Consider the following 27796-nt stretch of genomic DNA (forward strand, 5'->3'; position numbering starts at 1 on the left):
GTTGTTTATGTCTTTAGTCATAGCTAAGAAACCATTGCCTAGTCGAAGGGCTAAAGATTTATACTTACGTTTTCTTCTGAGAATTGTAGTTTTGTTGCTTTTACATTTAAGTCTTTGAACCATTTTGAGTGAATTTTTTAAAAATATTTTATTCATTTATTTGAGAGGTAGAGTTACAGACAGTGAGAGGGAGAGACAGAGAGAGGAAGGTCTTCCTTCTGCTGGTTCACTCCCCAAATGGCCACGATGGCCGGAGCTGTCCCGATCCAAAGCCAGGAGCCAGGAACTTCTTCCAGGTCTCCTAAACAGGGACAGGGGCCCAAGCACTTAGGCCATCTTCTGCTGCTTTCCCAGGCCATAACAGAGAGCTGGATCGGAAGTGGAGCAGCCAAGGCTTGAACTAGCACCCATATGGGATGCCAGCACTGCAGGCAGCAGCTTTGCCCACTACACCCAGTGCCAGCCGCCTGAGTTAATTGTTTATACATGGTGTGAGATAGGAGTTCACATTCATCTTTTATGTAAGGCTGTCCATTCATCCCAGTCCTATGTGTTGAAGAGACCATTTCCCCGGGGGGTTTGCCGTGTTCCCCTTTTGGACATCCATTGACCATATATGTATGGGTTTATTTCTGGATCCTCAATTCCATTCTGTTCATTTATATGTGCATCGTTGTACAAGTACCAGACCAACTTCTTAACTGTAGCTGGATGGTAAATTTTTGCTTGGAAATTTTTTTAAAAATTTAAGTCTGTGCTTTGAAATTTCAGTCAGCTCTGTTGTCAGGGGTCCAAACTCAGGTGTTTCTGAGGGCTGGGTGGTACTGTGAATGAGTTGGCCCACCGGAAGGCAGTGTGGAGTGGTGAAGAACAGGGGAAAGCGGAGAACTTGCCACTCCTGTGGAAGCAGCAGCCCCTCTTGGCTGGAGGTTATTTTTGCTGTGGAGGCGTATGTACTGAGCATGGCCATGTGTTCTGTTTTCAAAAGAGAAATCAGGACTTCTGACATTGCCCATTTTTTTAATAGTACCACGGACAGGCCAGATCATTGGGGTGCCAGTTCAAATCCCAGTGCTCTGCTTCCAATCCAGCTCCCCACTAATGCACCTAGGAAGCGGCTGATGTTGGCTTGACTACTTGAACCCCTGTCACTCCCATGGGAGACCCCAGATGGAGTTCCTAGCTCCTTACTCTGGCCTTGCTTAGCCCCAGCTGTTGTGATTTGGGAAGTAAACCAGTAGATGGAAGATTTCTCTCTCTCTCTCTCTCTCTCTCTCTCTCAGAAAAGATGTGTACATCCAGTGTGCCTGTAAAGTCTAAGGCCGTCACTATTTGATCCTGCTGTTTATCTTCAAGGTTGATCATGCTTTCTCTTACTGAACTGTGATGGAGTTCACCGTTGGCCAGGCCAGAAATCATGTTGAACTATACTTTAGGCAAATTGCTGTGTGGGAGCTGACACTCGTGTAGATATTAAAGAATAAGCCTAAACATGGAGATTTTTGTTTAATGATTGGTGAGGAAGACCTGTTTTCTGACCCTTTGGTTGGGGGCTCCTGTAGATTTTCCCTTTCAAAGTGTGGGGCCAGGGTTTGGGGTGTCTCAAATACTGACCATTGGCTTCCTGTCTCCAGATCATCTTTGCAGACGAGTGTACGGAAGCTGAGGGGCGGCACTGGCACATGAAACACTTCTGCTGCTTTGAGTGTGAGACGGTCCTGGGCGGCCAGCGCTACATCATGAAGGAGGGAAGGCCCTACTGTTGCCACTGCTTCGAGTCCTTGTATGCGGAATATTGTGACACCTGTGCCCAGCATATAGGTGAGGCAACCCTTGGCACTCAGCTCCATCCTTCTGTGACGGCGTCTTCTTTGTATCTGTGCTAGTAGAATCCCTTTGGTTACAAGTAATGCATATCCAACTCTTACCTGTTTAAATGAAAAACGGAATTCCTTGACTCATGCATGGTACTAGAAAAGCTGAGGAGTATGATGGCTTCAGGTAGGGGTAGATCAAGGTTTCAACCACAGTCTGCTTTTCCCATATATCCCAGCTTACCTTGCCTTCTGTTGGTATTCTGTAGGAGTGAGTCATCTTTGCATGGTGACCAAGAAGATTCCCAAGTTATAAAATGTTTATTTTTTTTTAAAGATTTATTTAAAAGGCAGATTTACAGAGAGGGAGCTGGAGAGACAGAGAGAGGCACTTTGCATTTCTGGTTCACTCCCCAAATGGCTGCAACAGCCAGGGCTGGGCCAGGCCAAAGGCAGGAGCCTGGAACTCTATCTAGGTCTCCTGCGTAGGTGGCAAGGGTCCAAACCCAAGGGATGTCGTCTGCTGCTCTCACAGGCACATTAGCAGGGAGCTGGCTTTGAAGTGAAGCCACCAGAACTCGAATCAGCACCCATATGGGATGCCCATGTCATAGGCGGTGGCTTAACCTGCTGCACCACAATGCTGGCCCTGTATGCATTCTTAATAATTGCATTCTTGTGGTTGGTACTTGGTGCAGCAGGTAGAATGCAGCTTGGATGCCCATATCCCCTAATAAATTGCTTGGGTTTGAGTCCCAGATCCTCCCTGATTCCAGCTTCCTGCTAGTACCCACTCTGAGAGACACCAGATGATGGCTTGAGTAACTGGGCCCCTGCCACCACATGGCAGACCCAGATGGAATTCTCAGTTCTTGACTTTGGCCTGGCCCGGCTCTGGCTGATGGAGGCATTTGGGAAGTGAACCAGCAGATGGGAGCTTTCTGTCTGTCTGTCTGTCTGCCTGCCTTTCAAATAAATAAAGTATATGTTTTAAAAAACAGCATTCTCAAAAGGAGAGGGACAATGTTCCACGTTCCAGGTGAGTTCCTACAAATAAGACTCCCAGCAGCCCTGCCCTAGGGGTGGGTCCACTTCCGAGGTAGGACTGTGTGCTGCAAAGGCAGACTCCCGAGGGCTGGCAGGGAGCCTCAGAAGGAAAATAGGAAGGAAATATAAATAGATTCTTCCACAGCCTCCTTGGGAAAAATCAGGGCTCTGCAGAAGGAGGGACCGTGGCAGTCCTCTTGGGAGGGAGGGCTAGTCAAGGAAACCAAGTGGCTTCTGGCAGGCGTGGCTTTGAAAATTAAAAAAAAAAAAAAAAATCAGCGAAAATGAACCCAGCCAAATCCGAATGAAGAGAACCTCAAATAGCTCATGAGCTATAAACTGCACACACAGGCAGCAGTCCAGGGTGGTGAGAATCATCTTCCCTTGGCAAATCACTAATGTGTTCAGCCCTTCTGCACTGCTCCAGATGACACCACCGCACTGTGCCTTCTCTGTTCACCTTGCCGCTCCTGGCACCTTAGCAGTGAGCTGCTCCCTAAAAGAAAATGGGCACCGATGCAACGTGTGTGAGACCACAGCCTGATCTTCCTGGGGCTTGTGCCGCTCCAAGAACGCTCTTCAGAGACTGCTAGCATCTCATTTGTAGTGGGGAGAGGTGAAGAGCATCTCTCTGAGAGCCCATTTTGCCTAAAACGTTTTGTTGGGGGCCAAAAGGAAGGGTCTTTGTCTGCCTGGTCCATCAGAAGTGATGCATCCACATGGAAAATTCACTGGTATTGGGAGAGCGTTGTGCAGACAGAATTCCCAGCTTTGCAGCCAACACACCTCCTGTCCGCTCAGCCCTGATTCTGGTGTTGGGTGGGCCTGCCATGAAGGGTGCAGGTGCAGCCCTGCTGGGTACAGCTACATGAACTCCTGGGGGCTTTTGCGTGCTGATACATTCTCCTGCCCCGACCCCTCAAAACCCTAGCATCTCACAGCTTGCAGGGATGCTTGCAGGGAGAACCCAAAGAGCTTTCATTTCTCATGAGATCCAAACAGTCAGATACACTGTCCTTTGTGCTACAGGCTAGGAAATAGCTCAGCTCAGTTAGAGGTCTGCGTCTCTGAGGCCAGAAAGGCAGGAGGGACTCGGCCCGGGAAAGGGGTGCACCTGGGGACTGACCCAGGCTTGTCCACTTGTAGCTTCCATTCTGGAAAAAAGGGTTCGCTGTAATGAACACGGCTGGGTGTGCAGAAACCGAACCCATGGCAACAGTTGCCACTCCCCTTAGCATTTCTGTCTCTTTCCATGCAAGCAGAAAACCTCTCCAGAAACTTCCCTGTGGAATTGTCACTCGGCAGCTCGGGAGAGGAGAGACATGCTTGTTGATTGCAAGGCACTCTTGCAATGGCCCTCAGTCGTCCCCTGTCTCTCCGCCTTCAGCTTCCAGGGCTTTTATGGGCATTTCCTTCTCCCTTCCTCTTAGATCCATAAAAAGGCATCTGTGCTTTACCAGAAGAGGGAAGCACCACGGCCCGCTGTGTTCTTGCTGCTGTCATTAACATGCTGTTCCTGATGCTTTGCATTTAGTCCATTTCCCTGTACGATGTAACATCCTCACAACAGCAGGTGTCCGTCCGTCACTGGGTGTTTCACCTCTGACCATCCTGTGCAAATATCCCCTATGTATCCAGCCGCTCGGAGCGGCCCCTGCATCAGGCGGCCGTTGCTAGGGCAACGGTCCTTGCCTGCACACAGCAGAATAAACAGTGGGACGCACAGAGCGGGCTGTGGCGGCAGTGGATTCCTCCAGCCTCGGAGAAGTGCTTAAAGGGCTTAGAGGGGGAATAAAAGGGGAGCGCTTAGATGTTGGACGGCAGAGCCCTTTTCCAGATGTTTCAAGTTCAGGAGCAGTTCAGAGGACCATCTGACATCGCTGATGTTTATCAAGGACCCCATCCCGCTGCCTGCTGGGCCACTTGCTACCACGCCTCCCCCACCCTGGCCCCCATCCCCAGGAACTTGGCCTTGGGTGTGCTGCCCTGCAGAGGCACAGAGGAACAGCTAGGGGAGGGCAGGCCAGACGAGCTGGACTTCCTGTGGCCCAGTAGCCCTGTGCAGCTGGCTGGGATGCTGTGCCGAGTAGCTGCTCACAGTCAGGGACCTAGGGCAGCCAGGGACGCTGGCACCAGCCATCTGGAGTCTTGGCACAGGAGATAGGGAGCAGAGAGGAGGAGATGAAGGCAGAGGGGAGGAAGATGGTTCAGGCAGCCTCAGAGTTTGTTCTTGGACTGCTCATGGGCAAAGAGGAAGAGAGACTTCCAGCCCCAATAAGAATAGTTAGCAGGCCTGAGTGTAGCTCAGTAATCCCCACAGCAATCCATGAGTCCTGTTAGCCCCTTTGTACTGCCAGGAAGACTGAGGCACTGAGAGATGAAGCCTGCAGTTGCAATATGAGGAAGCACAGAGACCAGCTCTGGGGCCAGGAAGGTGGCTCTGGTGCCTTGACAGCCAGCCCGAACGAGATGGAGCCAGCATTGGAATCTGCACGGGTCTCAGTTCTGTCACCTCGCTCTTAGCGAGTGCACAGTTGTGTGTCCCTGTGCTTTGTGCTGCTGCCCAGCAGCCTGGGGAGGAAGTGGCTATGATGTCACAGCTCCGAGTTGTCTGTGTCGAGCTGAGCTGGTCTTTCCTCATGCCAGCTGGGAGCGCTGGTGTGGAAAGGACCAGAGGGACAGTGTCCCTCTCACTTGGTCTTGGGACTGCTCTGGTCCCTCTCAGAGTCCCCTGTTAGCTCCTGGGGCCAGGTTCCCAGATGAAGAAAGATCTCCCGCTCCCCCCTAGTGTGGAGAGGAGCTCATAAAGGAAGAGTTTAGCGCCTTTCCCTGCCTGGCCACAGTGACACTAAACTCAGCAGGGGAGAGATCAAGGACGGCCCAGTGGCTTTTGTGCATTGTGTCTTTGGTTCTTATGTTTCCCGTTTGCCCTCAGTGCCCTGCTCTTTCCAGATCAGTCTCTAGAAGCTGCTCCTTGAAGGTCCAGGCTCAGGAACTCCCAGTCCCAAAGGGTGGAGGCTTACCCTGGTACCACCTGTTATCCGAGTATGTCGCCCTGGGAGTCGTGTGGAAGGAAGGGCAGTGAGCCTCCCTTCCCCCAGAATCTCCCCGTGGTGGGGGTCCCAGCAGCTCCAGGCTTCCACTCTGCCTGTGTCACCAGTGCTGTAGAAAGGGAGCCTGCTATGTCCCTGCGTCCTGCAAACGTCTCAGGTGACCTCACAGTGCCCTGGTGCAGCTCACATGCCCACTGGGCTGGGCCCCAGGCTTTCTCACGGGCCAGTGTTGGATCTGGGTGAGGCTTCAGCCCCGCCCCAAGCTCCCAGTCCCAGGATGGCAGGGAGATGGTTTCCCCCGAGCAGCAGAAGCTCTGGGACCAGAGGAGGGTGGAAGAGATGAGAAACCAGCACAGTGGGGGCTGGGAGAGGATCCCGCAGGGCACAGGGGGACAAGCCTGTAAACTTGGTGCTTTGCTGTCATGTTGGAGCCAGTGCCTGCTTTCCTGGCACCTTCTCCCCATGTCCTCACACACTGGAAAGGGTGAGCATGGTCCCGGCCCCTCTGACGAGGCCACTGTCCCATGCATGAGCCCTAGCATCTAACTGTCACCTAAGAAGGTCCCACCTGTTCATACTATCGCCCAGGTGCTGTGGGTGTCATGTCCTAATGCTAGCAGCCCCTTAGCCTCTTCCCTGTCTTGTTTCCCAGGCATCGACCAAGGTCAGATGACCTATGATGGCCAGCACTGGCACGCCACCGAGACCTGTTTCTGCTGTGCCCACTGCAAGAAATCCCTCCTGGGGCGGCCGTTCCTCCCGAAGCAGGGCCAGATATTCTGCTCCCGGGCCTGCAGTGCCGGGGAGGATCCCAACGGCTCCGACTCTTCCGACTCGGCCTTTCAGAATGCCCGTGCCAAGGAGTCCCGCCGCAGTGCCAAGATCGGCAAGAACAAGGGCAAGACGGAGGAGGCCATGCTGAACCAGCACAGCCAGCTGCAGGTGACTTCCAACCGGCTGTCGGCGGATGTGGACCCCCTGTCCCTGCAGATGGACCTCCTCAGCCTGTCCAGCCAGACGCCCAGCCTCAACCGGGACCCCATCTGGAGGAGCCGGGACGAGCCCTACCATTATGGGAGCAAGATGGAGCAGAACCAGTCCCAGAGTCCTTTGCAGCTCCTCAGCCAGTGCAACATCAGAACTTCGTACAGCCCAGGGGGGCAAGGGGCAGGGGCCCAGCCCGACATGTGGGCCAAGCACTTCAGCAACCCCAAGAGGAGCTCGTCCTTGGCCATGAAAGGGCACGGAGGCAGCTTCATCAAGGAGTGCAGGGAGGACTACTACCCCGGAAGGCTGAGGTCCCAGGAGAGCTACAGCGACATGTCCAGCCAGAGCTTCAGCGAAACCCGCGGCAACATCCAAGTCCCCAAGTATGAGGAGGAGGAGGAGGAGGAGGAAGGGGGCATGTCCACCCAGCAGTGTCGGACCCGGCATCCAATCAGCTCCCTGAAATACACGGAGGAGATGACTCCCACGGAGCAGACGCCTCGAGGCTCCATGGAGTCGTTGGCCCTGTCTAATGCGACAGGTAGGTTCTGGTCACCTGGGAAGCAAAAGGCAAGGGGTGGTCTCTGGGGGACCGGATGCTGGTCCTCAACATGTCGTTGTCATGTGTCCACCCGGCTGCCAAGGGAGGCGATCCCGAGTGTCAGATGGCTTCCGTGTCTGGTGGCTTTGGCTGCCCTGGATGTGCTAAGCCAGGGAGCCCAGTGAGCCTGGAGGTCACCTCAGCTGCATCCTCCAGGGACGCTGGAGGATGCCTTGCCCCGAAGTCGGTTTTATCTTGGGACAGAGGTGCTGTGTTTTGTGCTACCATTGTCAACCAGTCGCTGGCTTTGGGCCGCTTGGCAGCAACAGGGAAGCAAGGTTGTGGATAGGGACTGGGGTCCCAGCAGCTCCAAGTGCAAGCTGCAGAGGGCAGCTGAGAGCTCATGGTAGTACTCACAAATCCGGGGGCCTGCGGGGACACCAGGGCATCCACGACAGCTTTCAAGACCATGCTGAACCCCAGGTTCTCCCAGGGAGCTGCTCTGAAGGTATAGATGAAGATACCAGAAATGCATGGCTCGGGCCAGGTGTCTGAGGCAGCCGCTTGAGATGTTCACATACCCTATTGGAGTGCCTGGGTTGCAGTCCCAGCTTCACATCTGATTCCAGCGTCCTGCTATGTGCATCCTGGTATGCCTACCAGGTGATGACTGAAGCACTTGAGTACTTGGGAAATCGGGATTGTGTTCCTGGCCCCTGGCTGTGGCCTGGCCCAGACCCAGCTGTTGAAGACATTTGGGAAGTGAACTAGAAGGCGAGAGCATGCTCTCTCTCTCTGTCTCTCTGTCTGCCTTTCATATATGTATATATGGGTGCAAATGGAGAGAGAGAGAGAGAGAGAGACAAGCTCATGTGTGCTCTCGGCAGCCCATACGTGCTCTGTCCATCTGGTTCGTGAGCCTGTGGAGCCTGCGTAGATGTGGAATCTGAGGACTGCAGCTCACCACCAGTTGCATCCCATCCACCGTGAAGGCGGTGCTTACATGGAAGGTCCTTAGAAACCCTTAGGGCAGTTCCCCATGGCTACGGGTTCATCCCGCTGATCAGGATGGAAAGAGGTCCGGATGTAGTAGAGCTCCCGTGGGGAGTCACTCACAGTGTGTGCTGTGTGTCCGTCGTCCTCAGCAGCACCAGGCATGAGCCACAGTGGACTGCAAGCAAAAGCAAAGTGGTCCTGCACTCCTGAAAGCTTGAGAGAGGGTACTCCAAGATGCACTCAGTGCATCTGCCCGTTGAAGGGGAGGGTACCAGTGCAGGGAGACACAGGTTTCCTCCTTAGGGCAGGGACCCTGTTCTCAAAGGTATCTGGATGGATATTCTGATCGACTTGTGTGTGCCAGCATCGGAAATGGACAGCCACTGTCCAGCCACCAGTTGTCACCTGCAGAGATGTATGTTTATTCAACTCACAGTCACGTAGGTCTTCCCCCGCACCGCACACTAATCCCAGCATTTTACAAACATTAGTGTGCTTCCTAGAATCGTCCCAGCACTGGGAGGGAGCTGTATTATCATAGTTCTCATTTCAGAGTTGAAAAAACCTGAATGACGGAAAAGTTAAGGGACGCACCCAAAGTCACCCAGCATTGAAGTGATAGAGCAGGGACTTGAACCGGTGCGCTGCCCTCTGACCCAGGCTGCAACTGATTAGAAGCCCCATCTTTTCAAGTCTTCCAGTTCTTCCAGAAGAGTTGAAAACATGGATTTTTTTTTAAGCGGGAAATCCATTTAAACTCTGTGCTAGACAGACACAACATGTGTCTGGACTGTAGGATGTCCCTCCCGTGCGTTTCACCTTTTGTCCCTTCAAATGCTTTCACATCTGTGTTCCCGTTTGTCCCAGAGGACAAGAAGCAGATACTCATCCCCCTGTATTGCAGATGGAAGGGAGAATGAGGCCTCGGTGACTAAGCGCCCTCCCGAATGTCGTGGAAGTAAGCAATTAGTGCAGAGTGATGACTGCCTGGCTTCCAGCCCAGGTTATGTTAGTCTCCAAAGATTTATGTGCTATAATTATTTAAGAGGCCAGCAGATAAATATGCAGTTGAGTGTCTAAAGCAGAGTTTCTCAAAGCTAGACCACCTGTGTAAGGATCGTTGGGGTGCTTGATTCCAACGGGGGCTCCTGGGCCTTGCCCTGTGCTCTCTGCACCAGAACTCTACAGAGATGGGGCCCTGGAACCTGCATTTTAACCATCTCTCTATTGCTGCTGGTGTGCACCGTGGACGAAAACCCGTGTCGCTGGGTTTGCAGTTCTGTTTTGTCCTCATGCTGTGCCCTGTGTAGAACTCGGGAGGGCTCGGGGTTAGGGCCTGTAGGGAAGCCCAGTGAGGAAGGCTATCCACCCCCCGTTCCTACAGAAGAGCCCATGAGAAATTCTCCCCATGGTTTTCTAGGGCTCCTTGCACAAAGCCTGTGGTGCTATCGGTCTCAGACGTTTGGGAAGCAACCCCAAACGGTGTTGGACAAACCCAAGGGGAAAGTCCTGTGGTCAGCCCTGTCTGATAGGCTCATCAGTAGTCACAGGTGGCTGTGGACGTTGAAGGAGATGAAAATGAACCGAAATGAATCTTGGAGGCCAAGATCGTCCAGCAGCAGCCCTGGGCGGAAGCATCCGCCCCCTGGAGTTTTCACTAATGCAGGTTCTAGTAGCCTCATGGGGCCCCAGCACTGTTGGACTGGGCAGGTGGCGGAACTGAGCTGATGGTAGGAGCTCACTTTTTTTTTTTTTTTTTTTTTTTTGCCTCTCGTGAGTCCTAGTTTCCCAGATCCTCACTCAGCTAATGGTTAGAAGAAGTGGCTCGGAAGCCATCCTCCCTGGATCCAAATCCACTATCATGGAGCAGTTGAAAAAGCTGCTTAAATGCTATTCGAGTCCATGTCCTCATCTATGGAATTTAGTGACTTGGTAGAGTGTTTCTGAGATTTAAGAGATAAAGGCCTTTCAGCTCATTAATATGCTGACACATAGGATCTTCTGCAGTGGTTGGCTAATCCTTTTAGTTTTATTAATTCTTTCTCCTCCTAAACACAAGGAATCCTAGTTTGGGTCCCTAAGTATGTTTTCGCCACTAATTTCTCCCAGTGTCTACCTGCTGTTCAGGTTTGCATTTTATTTTATTGTTAAGATTGGTTGATTGATTTGAAAGGTGCTGAGAGAGAGAAAGAGAGAGAGGAATCTTGCTTGGTTCACTCCCTAAAATGCCCCCACTTGCCAAGACTGGGCCAGGCTGAACCCTAGAGCCTGGAATGTCATTCAGGGCTCCCACATGAATGGCAGGAACCCAAGTACTTGGGCCATCATCTGCTGCCTCCCAAGCATGTTAGTAGGGAGCTGGAGACAAGACCCAATGCTAGGCACAACAGAACAGGATGCTGGTATCCCAAGCAGTGACTTCACCCACTGCATCCTACACCCACCCCCAGGTTTGCATTTTAATTTTGAAAATACCTATGTGGGCTTTTCTGCCTTTACCAGCAAGAGGAGAGTGTGAGAAACAGGGAATTGAGCCCATTCATTTGTGCCTTTTGTTTTCCATGGAGCATTCCCATCCGACCAGTGACCAATGCTTGTGGCTGGCATCCCATGGACAGCTTCAGCAGTCCTCACTGGAGCAGATCCTAACCAGTCTTCCCCATCCTCCACCGCTGCTAATCACACAAGGACACAGTGTTCATTAAGCTTGGGTAGCCAGTGTGTCCCTGCCCTCACTGTGCGTCTTGCTAGCAATTGCGTCATCTTTTGAGAAGTCGGGGTTCTGAACTGGCTGTGTGTATCTTTAAATCCTAGAATGGCAGTCAGTGAGTAAGAGGGACGTGTCACAAAAGGCTTAGTCAGACTACCTTGATCCTGCAGCTGAAGCTAGATTTCAGGATAATGCGTTTGGTTTTCTTCCCTGCTCGGTAACTTACGTTGTCATCTGAGTCTGCAGTGTTTAATCTGGCACGCAGCGTGAGCTTGTTGTGGGCAGCAATTTTCCTTAGAACAGATCTGGAAAAACAGATAGCTCCGGTGGTTTGCCAGCCTCGGATCTGGGCTCTGGCACCTCCCGGTTTGTTTAGAACTGGGAGTGTCCAGGCCCCTCACGGGAAACACAATCCACCCCTTATGCTCACCCCGAGTGAATCAGACGGGCACAGTCACCACTGACACCACCACAGTGTGGGAGCCTTGCAGGAGCTGTTTAACCCTGCCCTTCCCGAAATGTGCATGCGAAGTACTTTACAGCCTGCGTGATCAGAGGCAGGGAAATAGCAATACGCGACATCAAGAACTAACCTCAATGTGTATCAGGTCCTAAATATGGTTGTAAGCACTTTGCATTTACCAGCTCACTTAAGCCTCACCACAACCCTGGGAGGTGGATACAGCTGTTCCCATTGTACAGATGATAGAAGTGAGGCACAGAGAAGCTGAGTAGTTTCAGACCACACCACTTGGAAGCAGAGGAGCAGGATTCAAACTCAAGCATCATGGCTCTGAGCCTAGGCCCTTCACCCCTTACTGTGGTAAATGTGAGTACTGCTGATGTCTCTAAGTGGTGACCGTCACAGTAGACCACTGACGACCCGACATGCTTATGGCTTCGCGCATAGCGTCTCTTTGGAAACCCTCACAACCCTCGGGGATAAGTTGCATGATTATACCCATTTTGCAGATGAATATGCTGAGGTTCATAGAAGTTGTGACCTCTCTATGGTTGCCACACATGGTCGGGACTTGGACTATGTATGATAGACCAGGAAGCCCATGATGTACAAGAGGGACCTTCAGAAAGTTCATGGAAAATGAATAATATGCAAAAGAGATATGGATTTCAGTATATTTGCACCAAAATAAATTTTCCATTCTGTTTTTTTTTTCTTCTTTTTTAAAGTTTATTTTTATTTACTTGAAAGACAGAGTTACAGAGAGAGGTAAAGACAGAGAGGGAGGTCTTCCATCCGCTGGTTCACTCCCCAGATGGCAGCAATGGCCAGAGCTGAGCTGATCCGAAGCCAGGAGCCAGGAGCGTCTTCCAGGTATCCCACACAGGTGCAGGGGCCCAAGGACTTGGACCATCTTCTAATGCTTTCTCAGGCCATAGCAGAGAGCTGGATGGGAAGTGGAGCAGCCAGGACACGAATCGGCACCCATATGGGATGCCAGTGCTGCAGCCTGGGGCTTAACCCGCTGCACTACAGCACCGGCCCCTCCATTCCATTTTTCAGTGGACTTTTTGAAGTGCCCAGGCAGGGTCACAGTCACTCTCTGAGCTGCACGGTGGCTGTATCTGAAAGGGCAAGGATTCCCTGTCCTGTTGCAGCCATGTGACCATGGCAATGCTGGAGGGACACGGGAGAGCATAAGTGGGAAAGAGCTGGATGACAGGAGGCAGAGGTGGCCGTCGGAGGCTGTGTGTGAAGGCCAGAGTTAGGGAAGACAGGGAGACAAGTGCAGAGTTCCCAGGGCAAGAGGCGGCAGCAGGTAGAGAGATCCGGACCGCAGCTGCAGGCCAGGCCTCAGGGCTCAGGTCACCCACTGGAAGCAGGTACCTGAGGCTGCTTCAGACACTTGGTGGGAAAATGGCATTAAAAGCTAAGTTTATTTTGGTGCAAAAAATTTTTTTTGAAATCCATGCCTAGTTTTTCCATAACATGGAGTATTTTGTTGAAGACTCCTTGTATGGGTAGATCTCAAAAACGTTTGCACCAAAGTTATCTTAGCTTTTAATCTGATTTTCCATGAATGCTCCAAAGTACCTTGTGTGGTAGAGTTGGAACCAAGATTGGTTGTCTTCGGCAGGGGCCACATTACAGGACAACAGGCAAAGGTGAGCCGGTCCCTGGTGAGGGACCCTGGTGTGAGGGAGTGAGTCTGGGAATATGGTTGTTCCAAGCGGCTCAGCCAGCTTCCGTCAGGGGAGGGTTGGGATGGCGAGAGCTGGGATCTGCAGGAAGGGAGTCAAGCTGTAGAGACTTGACTTCTGTCCAGTCATTTGTATTCATTTATTCATTCAGTGGAATTGACTGGAGTGCCTGCCCTGTGATTTACAGCAGATGAATGAGAGCCAGCACCTTATGAATGGGAATTAAATGAGTTAATCCATATCAGTAATTTAGAACAGTGCCAACACTTCCTAAGTGCTCCCTGAATATTAGCTGCTAATAGTGCTATTAGTAGGTTCCAAAGCCTGTGCAAGGTCAGGGGAAGCAGTGCTCAGCCTGAACATAGACCTTGCTCTCTCGTACCTCACCTTCCAGTGGAGTTGATAGAGTATAGCCATCCATTGTTGGTGTAAAATTCATCTGTGGGAACCACAGGGCTTGAAGGGTATACCAAGAAGGACATAGATGAGTCAGGGAGGTTGGAGAGGACATCCAGCAAAAGTGGTGTGTACAAGATAAACAATGGGCGTTCCAGACAGCAGACACAGTGTGTTCAAAGGTCCTGTGGTAGGAATATGCCTAGCAAGTGCAAAGAGCTGAATGATGTCCTGTAACTGGCTGGACTACAGAGAGTGATGAGCCTGGGAAGGAAGGCAAAGGCCGGATGCTTCAGAGCCATTCTTTGTTGTGTTCTTTAAGATTTATCCATTCATTTGAAAGGCAGAGTTACAAAGCGAGAGGGAGAGAGACATCTTGCATCTGCTGGTTCGCTCCCCAGATGGCTGCAGTGGCCAGGACTGGGCCATGCCAAAGCCAAGAGCCCAGAACTCCATTCAGGTCTCCCACTTGGGTGGCAGGGACCCAAGCAATTGGGCCATCCTCCACTGCTTTCCCAGGCACCTTAGCAGGGAAGTGGATTGGAAGTGGAGCAGCTGGGACTTGAGCCAGCACTCACATGGGATGTTGGCGTCACAGGTGATGGTTTAACCTGCTGCGTCACAGTGCTGATCCCCACTTAGGGTTGTTGTAAGGGTTTAGGCTTTTCCACTAAGAGCACTGGAAAAACTCTTAAAACATCAAGCTAAGCAAAGCAGGAGGTGACATGAACTGGTTTGCAGTTTGAAAAGGTGGCTCCAGCTGCTGTGTGGGGATTTGACTGGAAGAAGACAGATGATGGTTCAGAGAGGCCTCTTAAGAGGTGCCTCAGACTCCAGGCCAGACAGGAGGAAGAGGCTACAGCAGCCCTGGGTGTAAACAGGGGGAAGACCAGACTATGAGCATGGGAATGACATTGACTTTGGAGAAGAAATGAATAAAGGTTTACAGTGTCCCTGGGGGCAGGTATCTGGGAGACAGAGAAAGATAGATTTGGGGGAGAGGGGAGGGAGGACTAGAACTGAGTCAGTTCTGCCCCCCTCTGTGATTTTTGACTCAAGCCAGCACCCGTGGAAGGCACACGTGTCGTTGGCATGGGTGTGAGGACACGCAGCAGGCAGAGGCGCCTCGAAGGGCTTCCAGCTCTCTTTGATCACTGTAGCGTTGCCGTGGCAAGTCCACACCTTCAGCACACATCACCTACACACCCAGGCAAGGGACGTGTGCTTGTGCAACAGCGAGGCATGCTGATTGCTCTGGGGAGAGGAAGGGGGTGGGGGAGTGGGCTGACTTCTCAGCCTTGCTGGCACAGTGGAGAGGGATGAGCAGCCGACAGTGTGAGGACCCGAAGGGACAACCGAGGCGGCTCCCTTTCCCAGGAATGTCTGCCATGGTTTGAATCCTTGTAATGCAAAACCTTTCTATATTTAATTTGGGGAAGGAGACTTTCTCCCGTTCTCCTGCATAACTTGGATCTGCATGCTCTAACTCAATTTCTTTATTTAAATAGTTGGGTAAAGCCTCCTAACCATCTGGCGCCTGTGCTTAAGTGGCCACACCTCAGACATGCTCGTGAATCGTGTGGCCCAGATCTTTCTGAGCATGCCAAGCACGACGGGAGATGTGTGCTCAAGCCTGGCCTTCATCCTGTCCAGCGGCCAGCAGGCTGGGGCTATGCTTGGAAAGCCTCGGGGTTGTCTTTGTTCCCTGGTGTTACACACCCCTTTGTTAGGACTCAGCATCCCAGCTCCACTGGTGCAAAGAAACAAAAGTAAAAACTTGGGAGGAATCAAATAACTGCAGAGCTGCTAGATTTTAAGTTGCAGGGGCCCAAGTTATGTCATCAGGACTTGGGTTGCTTCCTGGGTCTCAGTGCTGGTTTCCTCCATGCAGACTCTGTTCTCAAGCAGGGTCTTGCCAGGAATAGCAAAGGTGACCCAGCAAAGTAGCACCAGGGAAGGGGGACAGGATCTCTCTGTCCTCTGTCTCTCTCTCGCTCTCTCGCTCTGTTTTATTTGAAAGGTAGGCCTGGAGACAGAGAGATCTTCCATCTGTCTTTTCTGTCCTCAGATGCCCACAACTGCTCTTTCCTGATAGTATCCCCCAGAGGTTTAAATGTTACTTGCTTGACATTGGTCACCTAACAGTTCTGGTTTTTTATATAATTTTTATTAGTTTGTAAGGCAGGGACATAGAGACCTCCCAAAGAACTCCATCCAGCAGCTTAGAACTCCATCCAGGTCTCCCCCATGAGTGGCAGGGACCCAACTTGAGCCATCACATGCCGGCCTCTGAGGGTGCGCATTAGCAGGAAGCTGGATTGGAAGTGGAGTAGCCGGGATTCTAATCAAACACTGGGATTCTAACCGAACACTCGGATAAGAGATGCCCCAAGCTGTGTCTTCAGTGCTACACCAAATGCCTACCCCATCCTAACTCTTCTTACACTAACCCCTGTGGCCAGAGGGAAGGACTGCTCTGACAAAGTCACACCTGAGTCTTGTGCCCGGCCCAGGAACTAGGCAAGGAGGTCAGAACTGCAGGAATGAGAACGCGGTTTGAGGGAGTCTCGAAGGGAAATCAAGGTCATGTTCTCGTAGGCGGAGGGGTTGTGCAGCAGGCAGTGAAATTCACAGGCTCTGCTGCAGCCTTGCAGGTCTCCCACCCACCGGGGCTGCCCTGGTCCGGTCCGCACCCCCAGATGCCCCGCCTTATGGATTTGACATTGAACATTCATTTTGTGTTTTAGCTGTGGTTCTCCGGAGACCAAACTCTAGTCTTGGGGACAGATACGGTTGTGTGGTAGTTGTAGTATGGGAGTTTCAGGCCAGTGGAAAGGTGTTTTGGAGGGGTGACTGGATGGAACCCACCTCCCAATGCAGTGGGGAGGTTGGACCTGTGCTGCACCTTCCAGCTACTCCACGGGGCGGCTTCCCCGCTGGCCCACAAGGAAGCCAGGCCCCCTCATTGGGATCTGATGGCTCTGAAAGCCACTGTGGGTCACAGACCGGGGACCAGATAAAAAGCGACAGAGTGAAGTCGTGGGGGAATCTGCTCCTTGATTCTGTTTCAGAGTCAGTTTCCTGGTGTGGGGAGAAGCAGAGGACGTTCCCAGAGCCAGGGAGCAGCGGGCAGAGAGGAGAAGCCAGCCCAAAGCAGCCAGTGCACCTCGGCTGTGTGTCATGGCCTCTCTGAGGTTTTCTGGGTCCCAGAAAAATGTTTCCAGTGCCCTGGTTTTTAATAACTGCTCGCCAGGCTTATTTATAACATCCTGGGTGTGGGCAATCATCTATGCCCAGAGTAAGGAACCAGAGCTGCTGACAGGAGAGAAAAGATTGCTGATTTTATTCATTTTGTTACTGAAAATGCGTCCCTGGGAGAAATGGATCCAGTGTGGAAGCGGCGTTGCGTTGTTGAGGTGTGGGGGAGGGGCAGTGATGTGCTGTTTAGACTGATCGCAGATCTTTACAGCCAGTTTGGCAAGAATAGTTGAACATTTCTCTTGGAACTTTTGGAAGCTGGGAATCTCCCCCAAGGAAATGAGATAGCTGCTGTTTGTTTGAGGGTGGCTTCGAGGCCTGGGTTTTCTGATTGATTGATTTAAATGTGGACAGTGAGGAAAATGTGAGAGAGAACAAATGAAGAAAAAAGTGAATTTAACCACTTTACTGGTGTTGGTACTTCAGTGCATTTTTTTAAGATTCCATTTATTTATTTGAAAGGTAGAGTTAGAGAGCGAGACCTTCCATCCACTGATGTACTTCCCCAGATGGCGGCAGCAGCCAGGGTTGGGCCAGGCTGAAGCCAGCAGCCTGGAACTCTGTCCAGGTCTCCCGTATGGGTGGCAGGGGCCCGAGCCCTTAGGCCATCTTGTGCTGCTTTCCCAGGTGTGTTAGCAGGGAGCTGGATTGGAAGTGGAGCAGCCAGGATGTGAGCAGGCACTCATGTGGGATGTCAGCGTTGGTGGCAGCGGGTTAATTGGCTACGCCACAACTACAGTCCCTTGGTGAATTTTCAAGATGTTCCCCTATACAATGAGGCATTACTTTTTCCTAACTTGGTTGTATATATACTGAATATTTTGTTCTGAATTTCTGCATTTATATTCTGTCATGACATTTTTTTCGTTTACATGATTATTTCATAGGCATCATTTTGAATGACTGCATTAACATTGTGTTTCCTGGTTATTACTGCATCTCCGGAATAGACTGTTCAGGCAGTTTTCAAAATGATTCATACTTAAAGCTTGATTTTCTTTGACTTCCATCAAGAAAGTATACTTTTTGAGCCTCCTTTCTCTTGTATGCATAAACCTTTTAAATATCTTGACTCTAGGCCAAGTGAAAAGCCTTGAAAAGCAGCATTAGCGTTACCTCCTCACAGGGTCCTGATGGTGACTCTGTCCTGGTCAGCACCTGTCTGAGCCTCCCCTCCTGTGCCCATACACAAAGTCCCTCACAGAGCAAGGGAAAACTAGTGTGATTCAAGCGCTCCTTCCAGGGCTAGCACTGTGGCACAGCAACTTGAATTGCCGCTTAGGACAGCCACATCCTGTATCCCAGTGCCCATTTGAGTTCCAACTACTCTGCTTCCAATCCAGCTCCTTGCTAATGAATCTGGGGAAGCAGCAGATGATCCATCAAGTACTTGGGTCCCTACCAGCCATGTGGGAGACATGGCCAGAATCCTGGCTTTGGCCTGGCCCCAGCCCTGGCTATAAGAGGCACTTGGGGAGGGAACCAGTGGATGAGATCCCCACCCCCCACCATCCTTTCACGCCCCACCCTTCCTCTCTGTCACTCTTCCTTTCAAGGAGATGAAAATAAATTAACATTTTTTTCAACCCCTACTTCTAGTACAGGCAACCTGGAACCAAATTTGGGGAGCACGTTTCTCCACATCAACTCTCAACCATTGCCTCCGTCCATCACGGTAGCCCCGGTTTCACCTCTGTTATGAGTCTGTTCATCTGGAATGCTTGTCAGTCATGCATCCTTTGGGCCCCACTCCAGTCCTGCACGCAGAATCTTTCAAGAGTCAGCATCTTTAACATGTGTCCTCAGAGAATGCACAGGGTCTGGGGACCAGTGACCAAAGAAATGCAAACTGTCTTAGTTCTGGCTGATCGACCAGTCTCACCAGCTATGGTTAGAGCTTGCGTCTTTCCTACAGTGCCCCTTCGCATCTTCCCTTAGCCCTGAGGCCAGCCCCCTGTAGAGACAAAAGAAAAACTCAATTATGCTTGTCCTCAAAAGTTCTGAAGACATCCCTGACATCAAATAACTCTTGGTGCAGTGAATAGCATCTTAGTGAATTGAGAGCACATTATCTAAAGCATATGGATGAGCCTTAAATACATGGCATGGATTAAATATGAAAGAGGGTAATTCTTGCCAAGAGCATTTGATGGCTTGGGTATTGTCACTGAATGCATCAGAAAAAGTGAACAGCAGAGCACTCTAATCTCCACATAGGGCGGCTCTCAGCTCGAGAATCAGCAGGAAAAATCAAAACACCATGAGACCGAAGTTTTTTAGGAACTGAAGGTTGGTTGGCTTGTTTGTTTAACCTAGAATAATTCTCACCAGCCCTCCCTGGTTTTCTACCTTGGCAGTCGGGCAGCTGAATGTATGTGTGTGTATATATTGTGTGCACACATGCACGTGCATTCATGCGTGTGTGTGTGTGTGTGTGGATCGCCAACATGTGTGCATGCATGTGTGCACAGCTTGCATGTGTTTGGGTATGTGTGTACCCAACCCTGTTCTGCCAGGCATCTCCTACCTGCCCACCCCAAATCAAAATTACAACATATTTCTGGGAGGCAGCTGTTACAAATCAGCCTGCGCAAACAGGCGGGCCACCATTTAGAAGATAAAGTCTGTGTCTTCCACCACAAAATTACTAAGAAAAAGCTTAGTGTTTGCTTTGGTACAAAAAGTTACAACCACTTAAAAATGTCATGCTGAATTCCTCACCCACTTAGCTAAAGCAGGCCTGTTTCTCCCAGTCTTTGTCTGTGTTTCCAGAAAATAGCCTTTCTCAACTCTTGGCTACCCAAGGGTATGGAGTTCCAGCTTACAGATTATCCAGCTCCTGTCTCCTCTTTTCTCTCTTATTTTTACCCTGCACCAGGAATGAAAGCAAAAAGTTAAGTCGTTTTGCTTCCTGCCCCACGGAACATGGAGTGTACATGTGTGCATTTCTGTTCACTGGGCCTTCAGAGCGAATCTGTAGCTCTGAACTGTACTAGGTCTGTAGGACTCTTGCCTCTTGGAGTCCCTGGTCCAGCCCGATGCAGGCTGCCTCTCTGCGGGTGTCATCAGTACAGGGGTTTCTGAATCGAACCCTGTGCTGGTCCTCGAGATCCGCGGCGGTGACTCTCCACTGCCTAGCAGAATGTAGTCTCTACCTGGCCGGGATTCCTTATCCTGGCTGGGGCAGTGTGCCCCAAGGCTGCCTTTTAAATCAAAGATGCCAAGTTTAAAAGGCAGAATAGGGGCTGGCGCTGTGGCGTGGTGGGTTGCGGTGCCGGCATCTCCTGTGGATGCCGGTTCAAGTCCTGGCTGCTCCACTTCCCATCCAGCTCTCTGCTATGGCCTGGGAAAGCAGTAGAAAATGGCCCAAGTCCTTGGGCCCCCGCCATTCAGTGTAGGAGACCCGGAAGAAGCTCCTGGCTCCTGGCTACGGCCTGGCCCAGCTCTGGCCATTGTGGCATTTGAACCAGCAGATGGAAGATCTCTCTGTCACTGACTCTTCCTCCCTCTCTCTCTCTCTAACTCTGCTTTTAAAATAAATAAATAAATCTTTAAAAATAAATAAATAAAAATGAAAGGCAGAACAGTCCAGTTCAGACTTGACTTGTGCCTTTTTCTTGAACATAGATTAAACTCATAGCTGAAAATGGGAGAAGAGAACAGACAAGAATAAGTCATCTTTATTTATTTCTCTTTGGATGCTGAGACCCATGTAAAGAGATCAGGGCAAGGATTTGCTTTCCCTGAGCTGCACACTGTCTACAAGCACTGCCCCTGTGGGAGCAGAGAGAACCCCATCAGTGGCTACCAACAAAGTGGATGGGGATTGCAAGGGAGAGGATTTTTTGCACCCAGGGGCAGTTGGCAAGGTCAGAGGCCACAGTAGGGGTGTAGGCTGTTACTGACTTCCAGTGAGTGGAGGTTAGGGTTGCTGCTGTGTTCCGTACAGAGCACAGAATAGTGCCTCTCTCTGCCCCAACCAAGAAAGAACTGGCCTGCTCCATCGTCCAGCAGTTACCAAGACTGACAAGGCCTGACCTCGAGCTGGGCCAGTTCCCTGGGAATCACAGTCCTTCTGAGGCAAAGCCAAGGAAGGCGTGATGTCACGCAAAGGGGCTTCCACAGCTGGCCACTTCAGAGCCCCCTCTGCAGGCGCAAGAGCCCTTTCTGCCTCACGGTCTGGCCCCAACTGCAGTGTGCACTTGGGGTTTCATGTTCAAGGGTCAAAGTGACGCAGGTGAAGTGCCACCAGCTCTCTAGCTGTGTGACCTCAGGCACATGGCTTAACTCTCCCCATCCCTCGAGGTGCACACATGAAGCACCTTGCATCCCTGGCCAGGCACATGGCAAACTCAACACTAGAGAGTCACTGTTATTTTAACCATTAGGCACCCCAGGGTGCCGACCTCCTGCAGCCTTCCTTTTAATTTTGTCTCAGCCCATTGCTCCCTTAACAGGGATTCAGTATAATAGGAAAGGGTGGAAAACAAGGGAATCAGTGGTTCTCTGTGTAAGGTTTGGCCATTCCACAACTGTCAATGATGCAAACAGACCCATGCTGAACCCGGTGACAGCCCTGGGCCTTTGCTGCCTGGGTTGTCAAGAGCTCCTGTAGCCAGAAATCCTGACTCTGATACCCAGCCTCATCGGAGCTAAAAGAGGTTACCAGAGTTGTGATCTAATTATGCCCATGTAACACCTATTACTGCTAATGGAGCCCGGCCTCCCCGTGCGGGAAAGCAGGCTGTTGGCTCACCAGCTCGGCTTGCCTGCACGGATTCCCCCTCCCCCCTGTATCAATTAGCTTCTCAGAGAATTCCCATTTGCCACAGCTTAGAGGAGTTAATTTGTTCTTTGAGTCTGTGGATGACAAACAGGCTGGGCTTTGGGCCTGGAGCAAGGAAGACAATGGGGAACGTACAACAATGGAAGTTTTCCATTGAGATCATTATCAGCTCCAGATGCAAGCCCGGCCAGGCCCTTGGCTGCAGCTCTGTTTCAAGTTCTGGCTCCTCTACAAGGAGACCAATTCCGGCATGGCCTGAGCCTCCCTCGCACCAAGCTCCCCTGGACACAAGCCACATCTCACCATCCCTGAGTGTACCATGACCTGTAGCGTCCTACGTCTGGTGTCACCTGAGCATCAGCCTCTGTGGCTCTCTTCCTGCCACAGGGTCAGCACTGCCCACGAAGCAGGTGGCTTCCTCATTTGCTCTCTGCCTTCGGAAGCTGCTGATGGCCTGGCTTTAGGGGTTAGGGCCATCTGGGTGACACACCTTTTCCTGGCATGCATGGATGGAGCACATATCAGATCTGGGTGTGTGTTTTATTCCACACTTCTTTGGCGCCCCAGAGCTGGTACGATTTAAGTTTTGGGTTTTTTGTTTGTTTGTTTTTTACAGGCAGAGTTAGTGAGAGAGAGAGAGAAAGAAAGGTCTTCCTTCCACGATTTAAGTTTAAACCCTCTGCATGGGTTGGAAGAACACCATCCCTTGCCCAACTCGCAGTGTCTCCCAGCAGCTGAATTTGGAGTCTTCCTGGGAGCACGCTTCACCCAGGCCCTGATATTTTGCAGAAACTGCACACAACGCCACTTCCTTGCACACAGCAGCCTCCCCCAAACCCTGCCGTGCTGGGTTTCTCCAGTCCCCATTCAAGAGAACCCTGTGTTGATGTATTTTTCCCTCCCCCACCCCCATCCCAGCAACCCTGTTGTATCTGTTTCTATACTAGAGTTTGATCCAAGAGATTTTTTGGCAACCAAAAGTATGGGGAAGAGAAAGACATTTTTTAAACTCTTGATGGGGCCTTGTTTTATATTCATTTATTCAACAAATATTTGTTGAGCGCTTACCATGTGGCCAGGCGTTCTGTCAGTTGCCAAGTATCCATTCGTGGACAAATCAGACACAGTCCCCGGGTGGGTCAGGGCCCAGCTGGAAACAGATGGCGCACTCTGGGGAAATTAGAGAAGGCCTAATGAAGGCGAGGTCCCCTGGATGGGAGCTGAGGCCTGAGGTGGAGGGTGGCAGCCGAGCTGCAGCCTAGCAGGAGGAAGCCGGGCCGATGTAGACACTGCGACCTCTCTTGTCCTCTGCCCTCTGACCTCCCCGCTGCTCAAACCCAGGAGCCGAGGGCAAGGTAGCCACTCAGGCAGCTTTTGAGACAGCAGGGTGGAGTATGCTTTGTAATCTAGCAACGGATCTCAGGGAGTATTAGTAAAGGTTCTTCAGGGAAAAAAAATGGATTCAAAAATTAAGTGTATTTGGAGGCCCAAAAAATTGAAATCCATGCCTAGTTTTTTGAGAAGACACATTTCCCATGAACTTCTTGAAGACCCTTTAGATGTGTGAATCTTGAAATCTTTTAATGCCCGAGCAAAACTTATCTTTTAGTTCCATTCTCCACAGATGGTTTGAAGTCTCCTCGTAGGAACACAGATTGAAGGGACAGATTGTGGTGAGCAGAGAAGAGAAGAGATCCTGAGGGTAAAGGACATTTTGAAAAGAATAACTAAGGAATATAGCCTTGCCAAAGGGTACTGGCCTTAGGAATGAGGTATGCAAAGGCCCTGAGGAAGGAGAGAACTGGCTTAGTTCCAGGAGCTTAAAGGAGGCCAGAGAGTATAGTTGTGAGGGAGGGAGAACTAGAATTGGAGTTTTGAAGCACTCAAATTTTACTGCTGGCTAAATTCAGGGTCCCAGGGTTTCCCTGAGAACATCGTCCTGATGCCCCTTTTCAGTAGTGTTTCTTAAGCTAGGAAAAGTCTGATGACTTTGCAGAGGGGGTTGGAAAAGATTACCAGGAAGCCCAGGTCAGAAATGTGTGTATGGAGCACTTAGCATTTAAAATGGGAAGAAGAAGAAAACAATCTGTGAACTCTCCCTGTTGATCCTCCTGTAGCTAAAGCTTCTTTTTCCTTTCAGGGCTAATTTCTGCCTTGGTTAGATCCTGGATTTCATATCCACAGAGCGTTTGAATTTTACCCCAGATATCTTGGCTTAGCCAAGGAACTAATATATAAATCTGATTAAAGCACAAGCTTTTCCTTAAGTAAACACTAAGCCTTGAAAACATATGGCTATACAGAAGTATGATTCACAAATCTCCTTATTTTTCTTCTTTCCTTGCGCAAATTAGGCAGCACTGGCTCTGGTAGAACCATTCCAGGGCTCTTTTGGATACATCTGTTGATCCTTAAGAAGAAACATTGTCATTTTCCCCTGTTGATGTTGCCATCATTTGGAAGCTTCCTTCTGTCTTTCAAAGATCTGGATCCTTCCACCTTGCCTCTGAATCCCTTTCCTAAGCTCGAAGCCCAGGCGTTCGGCAGGAAGAGTCTACGTGATTTGGAGGGGAAACTGTCATGTGACATCGTCACCATAGCAACTCAGCACTTGTGATGACATAGGAGAGGAGACCAAGCAAGTTCACAGTTGAGGGCACATTCAAGGACTGATGACCAAGGCTTAGCCTTAGAAACCTCAAGAATCATCCTGTATAGGGGTCCCTCAGCCTATTCTGCCTGACACAGAAAAGGAAGCCAGTGGCTCAGGGGAACTCCTGCTTCAGCCGTGATAGGTTTCAGGTGAATACTTAACACTTGCTCTAAAGAGTCACCAGGTCACTGAGTCTCCTCCATCTGTGTTAAGAGACGGTTTTAGGCCCGCGCTGCGGCTCAGTTGGCTAATCCTCCGCCTTGCGGTGCCAGCACACCAGAATCTAGTCCCGGTCGGGGTGCAGATTCTGTCCCAGTTGCCTCTCTTCCAGGCCAGCTCTCTGCTGTGGCCAGGGAGTACAGTGGAGGATGGCCCAAGTGCTTGGGCCCTGCACCCCATGGGAGACCAGGAGAAGCACCTGGCTCCTGCCATCGGATCAGCGTGGTGCACCGGCCGCAGCGCGCTGGCCGCGGCGGCCACTGGAGGGTGAACCAGGCAAAGGAAGACCTTTCTCTCTGTCTCTCTCTCTCACTGTCCACTCTGCCTGTCAAAAAAAAAAAAAAAAAAAAAAAAAAGAGAGAGATGGTTTTGTTGAGCACCTACTGGAAAGACATAAAGTAGGCATTAAGAATACTCAGACACACTTTCTCAATCTTGGCCACACTTGGAATAGTCTTTTGCAGAGATGCCAACGTCTGGGTCCCACCCCTAAGATTGCCATTTCGCTGGTGTGGTGTTTCCCTGGGTAGGGCACTGTTTTAAAAATCCCTAATATTTCTACCAGGCAGATTGAGAACCATGGAATTAGGGAAAGCCCAGATTTTTCATTGGATTCCTGTAGTGCTAGCTTCTGGGGTAATTTGTGGCCAGTTCTCCTTCTAGTGCCTAAGTTTTCTTGCTCGCTCGCTCTCTGCCTGTCTCTCTGAATTAGCACATGTCTCAGGAGAAGAGAGCTCCTCTAGGAGTGTATAAAATGCCCTCTGTTCCACCCTTGCTCTGCCCACTCCTACCCAAAACACCCAGAGATTGCAGGAGATGGCACAGCCTTCCTAGCTGGTGGGTGATGTGTTCAGAGTTAGATCCTTGTTCAGCTTGGCTCTGCCGGCTCCCAGCTCTGTGACCCTGGGCAAGCTACCTCAATGCTTTGTGCCTCAACTGAGGCTCACTTTCAAAGACTCTTTCATAGAGTTAAATAAAACTGCACTCATGCTTACATCACCTGTAGGACCCCAAAAGCGGTGTCCTCTTGTGACGACCCCAGAAACACAGACTCCAGACCAGACGATGCAATAGAGCAGGAGGTAATTTTATTTCATTTGCGCAAATGGGCCACCTACTGCTGCAAGCAGCAAGCAAGTGAGAGGAGCCCCGAGCAGCTATCTTTCACAGCTTTTAAAAGGCAAAACCACAAAATTAACATACTATAGACTGGCGTAAGTTCATTGGATAATTTTCAGTAGCAGGCCTTGTATGGCAGTCTAAAAGTGGTAATGTCGGTGGAAAAGTACTAGGTCAAAGGGATACATTAGGGGAGGGGGTCTCTAGGAGAGAGGAATAGGTTGCTACGTGCCTTGCAGCTTTCTTTGTTAACCTTGAGCAAGCGTAGGGAAGGGGCTTATCTACAAGGCAGGTGTTCTGTGTATCTCTGGTTAGTAGCTGACTGCTTTCTCTGTGAACCGGTTTACTCCCCATTTCCCAAGGCCGTCTCTGGAACGGTTTGTCTCAGGAGCCCCATTTTTTTTTTTTTATGGTGGCTCTTGGCTCCTTTCACACCATAAATGCTTCAAGATCTCTGTCCTGTCTGTCAGAACAGGTACGTGGTTCTCTCAGGATGTTAATACTGTGATAGCGCGAGACTGGAGTGGAAGTTGAGTGACCTACAGTTAACCACCACAACCATCATAGTGATCCCGGTGTTGGAGATGAGGGAGCAACAGACCAAGGTTTCAGTTCACATAGTCAGTGAGTGGGTGAGTGGTGATTGGAGCGGCTTTGCCACTCTGCATCATGAACCAGCATAAAAGAAAAGCCCAAGTAGGAGGGGCTTGTTGGTGATGTCAAGTCTCAGTCTTGACTGAGGAAGGGGGAGTAACACCAAGCAGGCCCTTCTTCCATGGGAAAGGTTCTCCCAAGAGACATGAGCAGGTGAAGCTGAAATGCGCTGAACCCACCCAGTGCAGTAGGCACCTCTCAAAATCATGTCCCACTCCTGTTATTGATTGTTGATTTCCCTTCCGCGTGGCCATCCAGCCCACGTGGCCCCCCCAGCATCCAGGCTCAGCCCACGCACTCTCAGCAGCTGCCTTAGTGAGATTAGACCTCTAGCTGGATGGGGCTCCCGTTCTCTACGTGCAGGTCATCACCTTCCACTGCCCCAGCAGGACCAAGGTCCTCTGTACGTCTGCTTTCAACAGCGGGCCTCACGCCAGCGTTTCTCAGGCCTTTGATTTTCTATAAGACATGCCCTCTTTTTACCATACTGAACAAGCCTCACTCCCCACCCCTCCCAAGTCCCTGGCCCTCTGCACTCCCACACTGTTGTCCAGAGATATCCTCTGGGTATCTCCAAGGCAACAGCCATCTACTGTCTTAAGTAGAGCTCAGAGCTGTCCAGCCTTTTGCGTGCATTAATAACTAAACTGTGGTTACCTTGGCTAATCTTTACAGGAATGCTATAAGGCACAAACTGCATTTCATTTCCACTTTACAGACAAGGAAATCAAGACTGGATGGTGAGATACATGTTCAGATCCCACGCTCGCAAGTGGGCCCTGCCAGGTATCCCAGGTTTCGAGTCCTGTATCTTTAACCATGTCCCAGTGGATACAACCCCAGGGTGATTGCAGCCCCTGCCCCCACCCCACCACACCCCACCCCACCCCAGGGTCCTTGGACACTGTCTGGAGATCCTGGGTATCCTGAGAGAGGAGGAAGGCTAGGGCTGGTGGCAATGTCCTAAAGTGTGCGGGACAGCCTACCTGCCCCACACGTGCACACACCCAGTGAGGAGCTGTTGGGCACAAATACCAGTAGTGCCAAGGTTGGAAAATCCTGCTATACCGCTACACTACCACGCTACCTTATGGGAGAAGTTTGTATTATGAAAATGATATGTCTTTAAAGTCCACTCCCTACTATAACTGTGTTTAAAAATGTCACATTGCATTAGCAGCGAAGGGTGGATGTGTTCTCAAACATCTCTTGGTGCCTGTGGAGAAGTTCCATTTCTGTGCAAGACAGGCAGCAGTAATTCAGCTGTGGGTGTCGCTCTAGCAGGTGCGCACGGCTGGCCCTGTTGACATGTCCTGGACACGCCCAGGCCTGGCCAGCCCTTCCTGTGCCACAGGAGTTCCTCTTCGTCTCATGCTCCTCCCCTTCTAGCACCCACACTA

At 50.8% G+C, this 27796-nt stretch overlaps 1 protein-coding gene across 5 annotated transcripts in view; it reads left to right on the top strand.

Annotated features, from left to right (window-relative positions):
- The window catches only part of PRICKLE2 (prickle planar cell polarity protein 2), a 368819-nt gene that overhangs the window by 315265 nt on the left and 25758 nt on the right, over positions 1-27796 (top strand). For all 5 annotated transcript variants that reach the window (XM_008260882.5, XM_002713291.6, XM_089305987.1 and 2 more), the window contains 2 exons: positions 1635-1821; positions 6567-7442. In XM_008260882.5, the coding sequence (XP_008259104.3) occupies positions 1635-1821; positions 6567-7442 (1063 nt within the window). The remainder of the gene's footprint in view (positions 1-1634; positions 1822-6566; positions 7443-27796) is intronic.

Source organism: Oryctolagus cuniculus, chromosome 10 (genome assembly GCF_051225735.1).
Source record: "Oryctolagus cuniculus isolate XC-2025 breed Fujian yellow rabbit chromosome 10, ASM5122573v1, whole genome shotgun sequence".
Taxonomy (NCBI): domain Eukaryota; kingdom Metazoa; phylum Chordata; class Mammalia; order Lagomorpha; family Leporidae; genus Oryctolagus; species Oryctolagus cuniculus.